This window comes from Pseudoliparis swirei, chromosome 3 (genome assembly GCF_029220125.1).
Source record: "Pseudoliparis swirei isolate HS2019 ecotype Mariana Trench chromosome 3, NWPU_hadal_v1, whole genome shotgun sequence".
In the NCBI taxonomy this organism is placed as follows: domain Eukaryota; kingdom Metazoa; phylum Chordata; class Actinopteri; order Perciformes; family Liparidae; genus Pseudoliparis; species Pseudoliparis swirei.
In genome coordinates, this window is record NC_079390.1 from 5,317,752 (window position 1) to 5,333,345 (window position 15,594).

General features: G+C 44.2%; 1 protein-coding gene across 2 annotated transcripts in view; it reads left to right on the plus strand.

Annotated features, from left to right (window-relative positions):
* Positions 1-311: 311 nt before the first annotated feature.
* Positions 312-15,594, plus strand: part of LOC130213423 (protocadherin-16-like) — a 96,971-nt gene continuing 81,688 nt past the window's right edge. For both annotated transcript variants that reach the window (XM_056445044.1, XM_056445054.1), the window contains exons 1-2: positions 312-801; positions 14,732-15,559. In XM_056445044.1, coding sequence (XP_056301019.1) covers positions 14,750-15,559 — 810 coding nt within the window. In that variant the 5' untranslated portion in view covers positions 312-801; positions 14,732-14,749. The remainder of the gene's footprint in view (positions 802-14,731; positions 15,560-15,594) is intronic.

The window sequence follows — 15,594 nt, forward strand, 5'->3', positions numbered from 1 at the left end:
CATTTCCAGTCACAATGTGCGACGCTGAGCTAAACTCCTCTTTGAGGGGGACCGGAGCTCTTTTGTTTCAAACACTACTTCCACTGAACGGAGCTGGGGGGCACCAAAGGCTGCTCTCCAGTCTCCTCTCTCCACTGTGCTCCACAGCCTCCCTCTCTCCTCTGTCCTCCCTTTTGTGTAGCTCCCCCGAATAAATTAGCAACCCCAGTCGGTAATGGGAGGAGGAGGAGGAGGAGGAGAGTAAGGGGGGCTGGGCCTTGTGGCGGAGGAGTTGGCTTTCAGTCGGCGAGGTGCACGGTGCCCCCGAAGCGGCTCCGTTTTAGCGCACACGCACACATGCACGCACGCACACACAGCCCGTGACTGGATGCTGAGAGAGAGAAAAGGAGGAGAGACACGTTTAAGATAAACGAGAGAAAGGAGCATTGCACGGCCACACATCGGCTCCTTTCTTCTGCAGACGGCGGAGAGCTTTGCAGCTGATCCAAACGCGCTCACCTGACGCGGAGACGGAGAGAAAAGACCCTCCACTGGAGGAGTAAACCAACCTACCGGCCTACCAGATTAGAACATCTGTGGAATTGGCTCAACTGTCTTTTTTTCTGTGTGTGTTTGTGTGGATATTATGTGAAGAAAAAGAAGAAGAAGAAGAAGAAAAGAACCCCGGACCAGCTGGCCAGCACGGCTCCATTCAAGATTGTGTCCTGTTGAGGCGCAATTTGGAGACCGTTTGCATACTAATCAGTGTTGGAGGGGATATCCAGAGCGTCCATCCAGAGCTGCGGAGTGGGTCAGATGAATGTAAGTGACAGCTCCTTTTATTCTCATCCCCTCTGTTCATCAATGTATCTGATCAGGAAGGGAAAGGAGCTCTTCTGGCTTCTGGTCCTCCGTCTAGAGGGGTGCACCCTGCACCCTGCACCCTGCATCCGCACCTTGCATGGCTGAGCTAGCTGTGCTGAGATACGGGGAGACCATGCTAGAGGGGCGACAATGGCATCGAGGCTATTATACAGAGACAAATGGAATCATGGCGATGCAGCTGCCTCGTATTGATTATTGATCTCCATCCACAGCCAAACCAGCTGAACATGCCAGGTTGGAAAAAAGGAGAAAAGAGTGAAGCCCCTTTAAAAAAAATATTATGCTAAACATGAAAGGGTGGTAAGTGTAGTAGGCCAGCTTCAAATGTCTTATAATGGAACTATTTGATGATAGTGAGTCAGTGGTTTCCTCCTCAGGGTTTTTAGCTTTAGAGCGAATACACTTTGTTTTGGATGGAGTACAGAACCACTTAAAGGGAACCACCATGAAGTCAAAGGGGGCCAGAGCTCTCTTTGGACTATTTTCCCGAGGAGAGCAACTGATGTGACAGTGAAGAGATTTAGGAAGACTGTGAGGCGTCACCAGTGGAGAGAATTTGAAGCAGCCTCCTGTTAGACCATAAGCTCCAGCCGAGCACGCTCTGTTGATGATGGTGTGGTTCCCACTTTTCTGTATAATTATGGAAACAAAACCAATAAAACCCAGAGGGACTATCGCAGCAGGCAAAGACAACTGTGGAACATGTGAAACAAGCGAAAATAACAAATCCAAGAGGATGTCAGATAGTTTTAATATCTAGAAAATATGTTCCGACACAAATGTTTTTAAACATGAAGTGTATGTATAGTAGCCAGCTCTGTCTATATATATATTTACATGGCCCGAAGCTAAAAATGGGAACTCAGGGGCATATTTAAGTTCCGAACCACAATAGTTATTCCAGTCATATCTGGTGTCTACTGGAATCCACAACTCCTGGTTTTCTGCTGTGAGGAGGGATACGGATCTTTGCATTATTACACTATCCACTTACATGGTTTCATGTGCTCCGGCTCTGCAGCGCACTGGCCTCAGCCTCTGGTCTACACACAACCAGTAACAGTTTGGTTTCTTGCAGAGCGATGAGGCGTGCAGCGAGACCTTTTCTAACAGGAACCATATGGATGTTTTTGTTGGTGCGGCCGCATTGGGCAGAGATTACTGTATGTTAGTGCAAACAGCTTTTAATTTCTCACATCAGCTGCCTAGAGGGGCTCATATACAGGAACAGATACTTTACAGTAGTGGGAATTAAGAAGATTATTCGATAGAGTTAGTCATACCTTAATTCTGGCCGTGTTAATGGGAATGTGTAGCGGATACATTTATGAAAGGAAGGATTTGGGCCTATCATTTAACGTCTTCTTGGGGTGGTAGCTGAGGTGTCCACTTAAAGCCCTAAACATCCTCATGAAATACGTTTTTAATTCATCCTTTTACTGTCCATTCCATTCCATCATCTGAACCGCTTCTCCTATTTTAGGGGTGAGGTCTCTGCCATTGGGGCGAAGGCGGGGTTCACCCTGGACAGATCACATAGATCCTTTTATTTATCCTCAATACATTTAAATGAAGAGCTGTGATAATTTATGTTACTCCCCAATGCTTCCTGTCTCTCCAACAAAGGGAGTCAAAGGCAGAGTGATCTACTCATTCAGGAGAGGGTCAAGTCTTTCTGTAGAGCGTATCAATAAAGTAAACAGTTAGCTGCTTACCTTGCACTTCATGTTGTTGTGTTTAGCTGTATGGATGATACTAACTCTGCAGGGTCGGGGGGGTTCTCACCAGGGATGTGTTCAGAATACACGCACTCCTGAGACAACAGCATGTGCTGGAAGACTTTATATCACTTTTTTTTGGGAGGGGGGGGGGGTGACTGTATACTAGCAACCACAACCCTCCAACCCCCATTCCTTTCATTGTATATGGGATTACATGTTGGCAGCAATATGACATTTAACTTGGCTTGGTGTCCGCATCTTATTTGACTACTTTTAATGTGATAATGCAGCGTTGGATTCATGCTGACATACATACGCCAATATTGATGAATCTCTTTTCAAATCAAAGTTGCCTTTTCTCAGGATGAAATATAATGCCACCACCCACGACTAGGTTTTTTGTTTGTTTACTCTAATAGAATTACTTTCGGGAATGTCCAAGTTGAGGCTTTACTCTTCTGCAAATATCAAGTAATCTTGAGAGTTTACTTAACTCTGTATACTCACTCACTGTATAACTCTGGAGATATACAGTGTAATCAAACTGCGCATTCGCCACCGAAACCCTGCTTGTACCCACTTAACCCTTGTGTTGCCTCAGGGTCATTTTGACCCGAATCAATATTACACCCTCCCCCCGCCTTTGGGTCATTTTGACCCGATTCAATGTTTCACCCTCCTGTTACCTTTATATTTACTAACATATTTTACCCTTTGGGTTCAATTTGACGCCAGCAATTAAAACCTCCAGAAAATTATTAGAATTCATATTGTTTTCCAAGTTTAAGTGTGAGGCACTTTATGTTTGTTTGTTGACTACCGAAAGAACACCGACATTAAACATTGAATGGGGTCAAATTAATCCTAAGGCGGGGGGAGGGTGTAATATTGATTCGGGTCAAAATGACCCTAAGGCAACACAAGGGTTAAGAGAAGGTCATCTTTTTTTAAAGTCAAGTTTCATATACATGAATGATTTTATCCTATAACCCTGAGTGTCTGAAGTGTTAATTAAGAACACAAAGTCGCCGCGTGTACCATATTGCAGGGGGAACTGTCGAGAGCAAAGGGTTGTGTGTAATATCTGTCAGCTCATCAACTCAAGTTGGAGTGCTGCCAGCACAGAAGGAGAGCGAGGGAAAAAAACAGAAAGCATCTTCCCACCCAAGTGTTGCAGCTCAAACAAAAATCGGTCTAATTGTATTCCAGAACAGTTTTTTCACCCGGGTTTTTTTTTCTGTGCATGGGAAATCGTAAAAATATGGGAAAGCCACTCAGAGGGTTTGTGTTGGAGTCTTTATTTACCTCTCAGACCACCGCTTTTAGACATAACATGAACCAAAGACTCAATTTCGAAGGGATTTCATGTGATTTATGTTTATTAGGCAGCATGTGAACTCTACCCAGTGTTTGGCTGCCGTATTGCGGTGGAGGATCTTTGGTTTCCTTGAAAGCCACTCCTGATTGCATCTGCCATCCACAGCAGGGCCAGGCAGTTATTAATAGCTTTAGTAGTAGACTCATAAAATAAGATTCCCATTGATAAGGAATTCCCTTTGCTGATTGCTCCACATTTCATTAACTCTACCCTCTGGGTTTACTGGTTGCCATGGCAGCTACAATCGCCAGGTCTGCCATCGTGCTGTGATTAAAATCCAGAAATTGAATTAGACTATTGCAACATTTGAGCTGTGTGTGTGTGTGTGTGTGTGTGTGTGTGTGTGTGCTTACATGCAGAGAACGTGGTTCCCCAAATTCACATTGGAATTGATATAGGGCCGCTTCAGGTTGGATTTTAATGAGCTTTCCTTGAATGATATCGATGCCTTCGTGGAATTTCTTCGACTATCAAAGATTGAACAAAGCATCATGCTGTAATTTCATAATTTATTTTTTTCTATAGCCACCCAGTTCGTCAGCAGTAACCAACCTTATTTCATTTGCATTCTTGCCGCTGCACCTTTGGGAGATTTGATTTGAATTATGGAGTACCGGTTCATACTTTGCAATGTGTGACCATAGAAACATCTTTGTAATAAATAATCGCACATACACGATCGTCATACCTCATCTTGTAGCTTGAGCCCGAGGCTTATTTTCTGACAGTGTAATGTGGTCTTCCCACGGGGGGAATACAGATCTTACCGTACAGTTTGAAGACCCATGTAGCTGCTGCTCTGGAGAAGATATTACCGTACGACTGCCCCACCAATCAAAGGACATGACTGGACTCTCCCGTCAGACACAGAATGATGGACTATAGAGTTTTCAGATGGTTCAATTCCATTTTTGTTTGATCCGAGGCCCAGTTATGGACGTAACCATCATTATTCATGCTCTGGTCAGCTGAAAGGGAAAGACTTCACACACTGGCTAAAAAGAATAAATAAAAAGAATATTGACAGTGTAGAGCAGTACGTGCTGTGTGTAAAGATATGGGAAAACTGCTTTTGGACTAGTTCCCTTATCCTTCCAAAATACCAAGTTTCAAACCTCTCCTCTTGCTCCATTATAATCTTCAAGTTTGACAAAAGACGCCCAAACTGGCGAGCGGACCAAGACCTATAGATTCAGATCCGGGATAATGACTGCTGGAAATGAGTTGTTATATTCCTGGATGGATCTGCAGAAGGAAGTCCTCTCATGCTTGGTGTTGTCTCGAGTTTCCCCGTCCTGCCGTGGGTTGGAACAGGGACACCGGCTCCCGAGTGCCAAAATGTGGTAGATGGTTTGAATAAAGTTGGAGTTGATTGATGGAAGAAGTGAGTTTGCTTCTGTGCGCGAATGCATGCACGTGAGCACGTGTGTGGCCTTTACATCGACCTGTGGAGTTGATTGAGAGAATTATCATTGTGGGTGCAAATGACGACTATATTCAATTATAATTCATTTATTTTGTGTAGCCCGAAATTACAAATCTGCAGAGGGCTTTACAATCGGTACACATACAACACCCCGCGTCCCGGGACCTCGCCTTGAAAATCCACCCCCCCCCCCACATACACAAAAAATAATAATATTTAATGTGAAAAAAAGGGAAGACACCTTCGAGAGAGCAACATAGGAGGACCCCTCTCCCAGGGTGGAAGTAGGATAGATGTCGTGTGCGCAGAATGAACAATGCTACAGAGTTACAGCACATTCAATGAATATGACTTCCAAACATAACAGCAAAGTGCATATAGTCATAATAATGTTAATAAAAGCAGTAATGGTATTGGCCGCACTAATTGCAATGCAACAAGCAAGACAATGATAATAGCGGTGGGTGTTGGGCGTCCAGTATAAACCACAATCCATGGAAAGCACAAAGCGTCCGGAAAAGGAAAATTAGTCATGTGCATGAATGGCGTATGCATTCATACAGAAGGAAATATCATCAGTCAATCTCTCAATTACCTTTTTGACTCTTGGATAAACTGTTTAGTCTTTTAAAATGTAAGAATCAGCAGGTGTTTTCCCTTTTTACTTGATAAATGTTTGAATCGTCGTCGATTAATTTGACGTCCGTCCACTGAGTGATACATTAACTAGCCGTTACCAGCCGAGACATCCCTTCTCAGATCTCTTCATCGATTCTTCCCCTCCGAGGGAACGACTAATGCAGTGTGCCGTATATATGCACACGTGTTTCTGAATGAAGTGACGTATTAATTTCATTCGTCACACGAAGAGATGAATGCGGGGTATTGCTCCGAGCAAAGATGAATGACGTGTGGCAACTGCTGCCCATCTGGGTTTATGATGGATGAGAAGTGTCTAAGCTGTGAGGCAAGAACAGAGAGTCGGTAGAGAGTCCGTGTCTCATGTGTTTTTAATGAAGTAAGTGAGATGGTCTGAGCTTCTGGTACATCAAACATTCGCACCGGAGCAAATCACACTGCATGTAGGGCACCGCAGCTCAGGTAGAGCCACGTGTTACGCCACTTCAGGGATATTGAGAGCGTGGATTTGTGTGAGCGGTACGGGATGAAAAAGGAGGCAAAAAAGAAAAAGTTGGCTGGAGAAGATTTTTTTTGTTTTGAAAAGCAGTAAACCTCGAAGAAGTTCAAAACTTTTATTCTGTGTCGTTTGCCTTTGATGCGGAGCGAGAGCGATCAGTCCCGAAGGACATTTTTGTTCTTCCCATTTTGAGCCTTCACACCCATCAATCACATGATTTCATTGCATCCGTTATTAACTGATGAATATTGATGTCTGTATAACTCTGGAGAGCAAAAGAAAACAAAGGCAGACAGACTTAATTCCCAGGCTTACCACAAGTAATATAATGGAGTAACACGATACAAAGGCATTCTCTTGGAGAACAGCTGTTCGTGCGCGACCAAGCCGAGAGTTGATGGAGAAATTATTTTGCTAATAGGCTAAGTCACTGTCACATATTCTGAGCTACAGATGAGTAATTCAGGATTTTGATAACCAAAAGGAGAACCCAAGTTCTTCCCAGTGAAAATTATTCCAGCATTTCTCTTAGATAGCAACTTACTTTCACCAGTTCGCTGCCAAACTCTTCAACAAAACTTTGTATCACTTTAAATGTGATTAAGTTTGTGTTTTCTGTTACAATAACATAACCTCATACTACTTTCTGCTTTACGCCATGCCGCTGATTATTTCCTCGGGTGGTGTGGAAAAAGATTAAAGTGTGTCCTTGCATGCGTGTTTGAGTGTGTGTGTAAGTGTGTGTGGTTGTGCGTGTGTTTAAGTTACAAGATGGGTCTTCGGTTTCCCTTCCCCTGATCCTGTTTTGGCTATCAGCTGAGTGTTTTGCTTTTTAACTTTTCCCTCTGTTCTTTCATGAACACATGTTGTGATTATTCTGATATAATACAGAGTGTTCATATGTTTATGTATTCATCACATTGTGGGGGACTGACGTCCGGAGGGTGAAGGTTGGCGTGAGGCAATTAAGTTTAGATTGACCCGACGGGGAATTAAAGTAAGTTAAGTCTATGTGGGAATCAGTAAAACACATTTATATAAATCAAACAAATGGTTTGTGAACACAATTGTAATCTACACCACCACAAACACAACTCTTTACTGCATTCACATCATATTAGTATCTGAATGTTATGATTGCCATGCATACACATAATACACTTAACATACTCACACTGTCTAATAATGCTCAACTTATACTTTTCAAATAAAACACCTAAATAACTAATAAATAGCCAACGCTGTGTGTGTGCAATGCATAACACAGGTTCACAGTGCTTGGTTGTGCATTTTAAAGTATTCAACTTAACTCGGATTCTTCTCTCAGATAGAACTCAAAAAGCAAATCACGAGTTTGAAATAGTTTGTTTCGCCCATTTTCAGGGTATTTATCTGAGCTTCACCAATGAGGTAATGCCGTGTGACGGAGAGTCATGGACCGGGTTCGGCTCTCAAAACTCGCCCTGTTCGGATATTAAACATCCTCCGACGGGGAGAAGTGATGATGGCAGCTGCTCCTCCACCTTCAGGAATATCCCGCCAGGCAAATTATTATTATTATTCTCTTTTTACCATGCTGACCGTATCAAATTCTTTGAATAGCCCCCCACTTTGTCCTTTGATGATGAGTTATATCGATACACACACACTCACTCACACACACACACACACACACACACACACACACACACACACACACACACACACACACACACACACACACACACACACACATGCACACACTTTCATCAGAGAAGCAAGCACATTTACTTGGCAGTGTGGCCTTGAGGGTTGAGGGGTACGTGAATCACCTCCGGCTGGGTTTCCACTTGCTCCTCCTCGGCCTCACTGACGGTCCACAGGGTTCACTATTTATGTGTGTGCGTGTGAGGCTGTGTGTGTGTGTGTGTGAAGCAGCACTCACTCAAAATATGGTTCACCTCTTCTTCTTCTTCTTCTTCTTCTTCTTCTTCTTCTTCTTCTTCTTCTTCTTCTTCTTCTTCTTCTTCTTCTGTCACCGTGGAAATGTTCTTCATGATCTTCTTCTTCTTCTTCTTCATCTTGTGTCAGTCTGTGTCACCGTGGCAATGTTCTTCTTCTTCTTCTTCTTTCTCTTCTTCTGTCTGTCTCTGTCACCGTGGCAATGTTCTTCTTCTTCTTCTTCTTCTTCTTCTTCTTCTTGTGTCTGTCTTTGTCACCGTGAAAATGTTCTTCATGTTCTTCTTCTTCTTCTTCTTCTTCTTCTTCTTCTTCTTCTTCTTCTTCTTCTGTCTGTCTCTGTCACCGTGGAAATGTTCTTCATCATCTTTTTTTCTTTTTAAAGAAACCTCATTCAGAATCAAACTTTTTCTCTTCATCTCTAGTTCCCCATTTTTTCTTCTGTTCCTTCCATCTCTGACTGTTTTATTCTCTTTCTCCTTGTTGCGTGTCAGGCATTGAAATCTAGGACATTTTTGTCACAGGGGAGCGAGCGCAGTTTGTAAGTGTGTGTGTGTGTGTGTGTGTGTGTGTGACTGTTTTCCAGCTTCACATCTTCTGTGCGGGTAAATAAACAAATCTGAGTCATCACACCAGCTTTGAAACAGTCATGCTGCTGCTGCTGCTGCTGTTACCTTCCACCAACTATTATCCCCACGGAGTTAAGTAAGTGTGTTAGTGGAGAGACGCAAATATAGCAGAGTAACATGCTTATTTTAAGATTTTGACGCAGCAGCATCAGCACAGTGAATTGAGAGATTTGATAACGTCAACCAGAATTGACTTGTAATAAATAATGCTTCACTCCAGAATACACAAGTCAAATATGGCTCAATACCTGTCGATGGTTTTCATGCTGAGAAAGATTGGGATGCCAATATACCGATACTTATTTTATTGAATACTATCTTAAATATCACTGACCCCAACATAAGACACATGATGTTCCACCAAGTCAAATGAGAACAATGGAGCCAAACCAAAGACAAAAAAATCTCATTCTCCAAATACCTTTGAAATGGAACAAAAGAAAACCTGTGCGAGGAACATTCACGTCCTTATTCAGAGTTTAATACTCCTATCTCTAAAATAAATTGCAATATGAAAAAAAAAAGTGAGCCTCAAAGTCTCAGTGGGCTCCTCCTGGAACACACTCACTCGCTCTCACTGTGACCTGACTAGTCTCTGCGATGACGTGGTCCCCCCCCCCATACCCCTCCCCCTCCTCCTCCCGCAGTGCAGCCCCCACTGATGTCACTGACATGGACATTTATGCAGGAAATAAGTCATAAAATAAAACTCCAGGGCAACATTTCACGGATATAATTAAAAAGAAAAGGTTTTCACAGAGTTGAGGTATAAACTGGGGAACAATGTTCCAGCTTGTGGTTCCTCGGTACGAGTGGTTTAAAATCATCACCGACTTAAGATAAGATACAGATAAAGACGCAACGTACAATTAAAAGATGATCAAACGGATAAAATCGGAACCTCAGGTCGGGTTTACCGAATTCTCATGTTCCCGTTTACAGTATCTGTCCGTTAAGCTGCAGCTCAGCGTAACCAAGGAACCGGTTCTCACTTCATCATGATTAAATCAAACGGACTCATTCTCATTCTCCAAGAACCAGATCCGCCGGTTGGCTTTCACAGGTTGTGAGAGCTTTTACGGCTGCAGGCTTCCCCTGGGTGAGGTAACCCACTGGTATGATACAGTCATGAACTCTCTCCCCACACAGTATGATTCATATTAGTTGTGCTGTGATGCAGCACATGCATGTATATTTCAGTGTCCAGACAGTGGACGCAGTCTGGCTGTCTGAGAGGCTGGAGCTTAAGATTGTGTTTTGATAGTCGGCTATGGAAATAAATTGAAACTGATATCCACCTTTAGTGTAGTCTGGAATGAAGGAAAAGTGGAACTGAGGAAGCATAGGTATATATGCATAGAAGGAGACACACACACACACACACACACACACACACGTTAATGCTCTAGTGCTGAGACAGCTGAGCTGCCGGTGACAGCTGGGTTTGGTAATGGGACGTCTATATCCAGAAAATCTGGGGAAAGGCGACTCAAAGTAGAGACAGAGGTCATAGTTGTCGTCCCCCCTAAACACACACACAACCTAAACGACATGAATCCTGAGAAGCAAAGCATTCCTCCATCCTTTATCCCCCCCACTCCCCCTCCACCACCCCCCGCCACACTCTCAACCCTCCCTCCCTTTCCTCGCGACGCTTTATTTTTGTACCGCTTCAGCCTGTTTCACCACAACCAGGTCAAATCTTTCATTCTCAGTCAATTAAAGTGTTGTTGTTGTTGTTGGTCTAGCCACCCTGTAATTGTATACTTGTTGAGAAAGTTTTTTTTTAAAAACCCTTTTAAACGGCCCCAGAACTACGAAAATCGAGTAACACCATGTCGAGCACACGCATTGACATGGATTGCGAAAAAAAGAAGAAGAAGTCGAATGAGATCCATCTGGGTTTTTTTTGCGTTTGGAAATTCGATTTTTGCTTTGAAAAGGAAAAGTTGTGGATCGTGTTTGTTTTTCAAGGCACTGTATTTCTCATTCTCAACTTGAATACTTCGCTTTGACAGACTTTCCCCTCTCCGACTTTACTGTCAGTCCCAGGATCTTGCCAATGTCTGCTGTGGGTGGCACAGAAGCAGTTTTTCGGGGCTCAACGAGTCGCCGCCAACTGTCAACATCCAATGCCAGACCCCTCGAACCGCTGCGGAACTGAACAATCCGGAGCTGTTCCATCAAAGCACAAGAAACATGGCTGAGGTGGAGCCAGTATTGAGCGGCCGTTCTTTACTTGGAACTTCGTGACTTTTGGTCCTGTTTAGCTTGGCCCACGGGTAGCTATGGCGTGCCCGACTAGATCTGCTAAATCCATTAGAGGGGACGGGGCGGCCGGTAGGAAAGGAAAGGAGGGAGAGACATAGGAGAGGGATAGGGAGATAGTGAGGCCTGTTCAGAGTTGGCACTGCATAAGGAACAAACCTATTCCTCCCAAGTGAGATACTATGAACACACGCTCACACACATCCTCATACAGACACTGTAGTACTTTAAATGCTTTTATCCTATAGAAAGTAGGATGGTTTTCTATTATATGGCGACAGCACTTAAGAGCGGAGGCCCATGTATTTGAGGCTTTGAGGCTTGCACACACCAGAGGCAGATTATGGGGTCGCAATGCCAGATAAAATGTGGCTGAGACTGCATGGAGCCCTCCAGGTCTGCCCTGTCTGTCAGTGCGGTCGCACAGAGATGATGTCACTGCTCGCGTGCACATGTGTTGTGCAGGCGAACAAAGACAGACGTGAAGAAAAAAAAGAGACCCAGACGGATGGTGGAAGCGTTTTCTTTGTTGGATTTCTTTTTGCATTCGAGATTAAATTATAGAGACTCTAATTCATGTAAACTATTAGAAATGTAATTCATCATCATTAGCATACTGTTATAAAGAGTGCCACTAGAGGGAGTGAATCAGGTGGTCTTTTCCACTCGCCATCTGCTCTGTAGCCATTTAGCACGAGCTATATTTCAGCCTTCTTCTCTCCATCCCGCGTCAGCTTGTGTTTTTATTCTGTAAACACTGTAAGTGTATTGCAGCACACGTCAAAAAGGGAGATGATGTCATGCACCAACTGCTCATCGACAGTGACAGATTGCAGCCGTGCGATTTGTTCATCAATATAACCTTCCATTGACACTGAGGGAGAGAGGACGTGTGTGAGAGGACGTAAAAAGACTTGTATACACACACACACACACACACACACCGCACATTCTGAAATACTCCCTTTCTGACCGAAGGACAATAAGGCAGTCAGGCCAAAACAAACTGTAATCGCCCCTCAGAATGTTACTGTTGTTGTATTATGTTCTAAATCCAGGACTTCCTTCTCTTTTCATCTTTTTTCGTCCCTTCCTGGTGTTCTCAAAAGGCTCCATTATAGCAATTTGGGGTATCGTGGGTTCATTTCATCACAGAGGGGACCCCGAAGTTTCCCCCTCCCAGCAGAATTTTTTTCTTTTCATCATCACGCCACTATTTGTATCCAGACAGACAGTCCCATAAACACAAACACTCCACAAGAAAGTCGGGGTATGCTCGTTCAGCTCGGCTCAGCTTGCTTTTTTTTTTTTGCGTAGGAGTGAAGCAACTGTCCAGGACAGCCGTCTGGACCAGATGTAGAGATCAGTGACCGCACCAGAGGGACCCGTATCAGTGTCTCTCCCTGTCCCACTGGAGCCATAGCCTTTATTAATCTCTTTTCCTTGGCGGCCTCATAAACTACCGCAGGAGGTCAGTGTCGATAGAAAGACTGGTGGGATGGATCACTGCAGGAGGATTAATTAGATATTAAATAATGTTTTTTATTTGCTCTATATATTATGCAAAAGTAGTCAGGAGCTTTGTGAATCTGACATTAATTACAGAGTTGCATTCGCTCAATAGCATTTGATATCGAGTAATGATTTGGGTTATTCAAGCGGGGAGTCATTTGTTCTCCCCGAAACGAATTCTTTCGGACTGAAGGATGATTAGAAACTGAAAATGAATCAAGAAAAACATCGATTATGGTGATTGAAACGGCAAATCTACTCCCACTGATGAACGTAACCTCACTTCGATGAGCTATATTTTCAAAAAGGAGCTGTTTTTCTTCCTTTGGGTTGTATGTGGAAAAACAGTCAGCCACACAATCAGCCAGTCTTTTTGTATTTGTGAGTGTGAATGCTTCAGTTCCATGTATGCGTAGACAAGCTGGCTTCCTCTCCAGAGGTGGAAGACATTCCTAAAGTTAACTGTCCGGACTATACGTGCGCTGGGGGAGTGATCGTCTTGGTGAATATGGCTGACCGGCAAAGGGCAACAGCCTCCATCGACAACCAGCACCCTGTCGGCTACTGGAACCTTGTTTTGCCTACATCACGCATTTTATAGTTATGACGATTGGTACCAAACATTAGCTCATTGAGGCAGGGACTCATTCACATTCCAGAGAGTTTCAATGGAGAAGATTGTTCAGGTCTCTTGAGTTTGATAAATCTGTTATGTTAGGGCTGGATGGCCCTTCAGGATGTTTTCGAGAGTTATACGCTCAATAGATCTTCCCTTGTAAATACGAGATCAACATGCATAAACAGTTGGTCTCAGTTTGAACATAATCTAAATACATACACGGGTTAAAAGAAGCATCTATCTTGTGAGAGATAAGAGTGGCCCATGCCAGAATCTTACGTCAGTTTTGCAAAAGTATGCGCGTCAACCCCGGGTCAAATAGCATTTGACAGTGGGTGTCAGGTGAATTTGAGATAGCCTTTAAGATCGTGCGATTGCCTTTCTTCCAGTCAATGTGCCAACAGATGAGGCAAATCGACTCTTCTGGCACACTGGGAACATAAATTGTTTTTTTTGTTGTTGCAAGAAGTGTTTGACCCTTAACTGATGCATGCCTTTGTAGATAGTCACAATATCTGTTCGTGATTAGATCCAGCTACGACATTAGCATGAGGAGGATATTATCTTCTTGGATGCGTGCATGATTTAGAGTGTGGGGAACATCGTAGCTAAGCTAACAGACTTAAATGGCTGCTTCTCCACACAAAGGCCAACGCTATTGCAGCCATGGACTTACTTTCTCATGCATTCCATGTGTTTGTAAGTGTCATTTTCTATCATAAAAAAATGATCTTCCAGTGGATTTTGGGGCCCATTTTAGTGTCTCAAATGTGTTTTCCCTTGGGATTTGAGTGTGTGACCCTTCCAGACACTTTACAATGTTCTCACTCAGTGAATACTACTTGTTATCCTTCAGACAAATATAGTTTATGATTCTGTTCTCAATGTGGTCGAAGGGAATGTAGACACTGGACAGATTTAGACTTCCATTGTTTTGCTCTTTTTCAAATCGACATGACTCGGCTGAAAAAGTCTTTTTTTACAAATGTCTATTTAATGGTCGGGGCGTGGGGAGACTCACATTCATCAGGCTGTGTATTTAATATAGGTTGAGGATTGTAAAAGTGTTAGCAGATTTAGCTTTCATACTTCACTGTGGAAAACACGTTTTAATGTTATGCTCAAGATAAAACGCTGTTCAATTGCTCAAATCACACATCATAAAACATATTGTGACTTCAAGAAGTACATATTTTCTCTGGCTGACAGTTTTCTCCTCTCACTTTCTTCCCCTCCAGGTGTAACACAACCCAACCATGCCGATAACAAGTAAAGGGTCAAGACCGAGGGCTCGGGTCAGCGGACCCTGCGTGTGTTCAAGTCTCGTCTTTTTATGCGCCCTCCTTATTCTTGTTCAGTCTACAACCGTCCTCGGAGCCCTGGAGCTCCAGCTGGACGAGGAGCAGCCGGCCGGCACCATCGTGGGCGACATCAGCGCCGGCCTGCCGCCCGGTGAAATCGGGGGTCTCTACTTCATCTCGGACCACGAGAGCACGGGCGTCAGCAACGATCTCGACATCGACGAAACCACGGGCATCATCACGACCGCGCGCCGCCTGGACCGCGAGGAGAGGGACCACTACAGCTTCATCGCCGTGACGATGACGGGAGTCACCGTCGAGGTGTCGATCGCCGTCAACGACATCAACGACCACGCGCCCGCGTTCCCCAAAAAGAAAGCCGTCCTGAAGATCCCTGAGCACACCGCAGTGGGGACGCGGTTTTCCCTGGAGCCGGCGGCAGATGCAGACAAGGACCAACTGACCACTCGAGGCTACGCTATTCGAGAGGGCAACATCGGCCAGGCGTTCAGACTGGAGACCAAGCGAGCCGCGAACAAGGTGCTGTATCTCGACCTGGTGGTCAATGGACTTCTGGACAGGGAGAAACGCTCACTTTACACCATGGTCCTAGAGGCCTTTGATGGGGGATCACCCAGAAGGATGGGATCCATGACCCTGGAAGTGATTGTGACGGACATCAACGACCACGCGCCGGTCTTCAATCAGACCAGATACCACGCGATCATCTCTGAAAGCCTCCCGCAAGGCAGTCGCATCCTACAGGTCAGTCTCAAGTCTCGTCAGTGTTCGGATAGTGA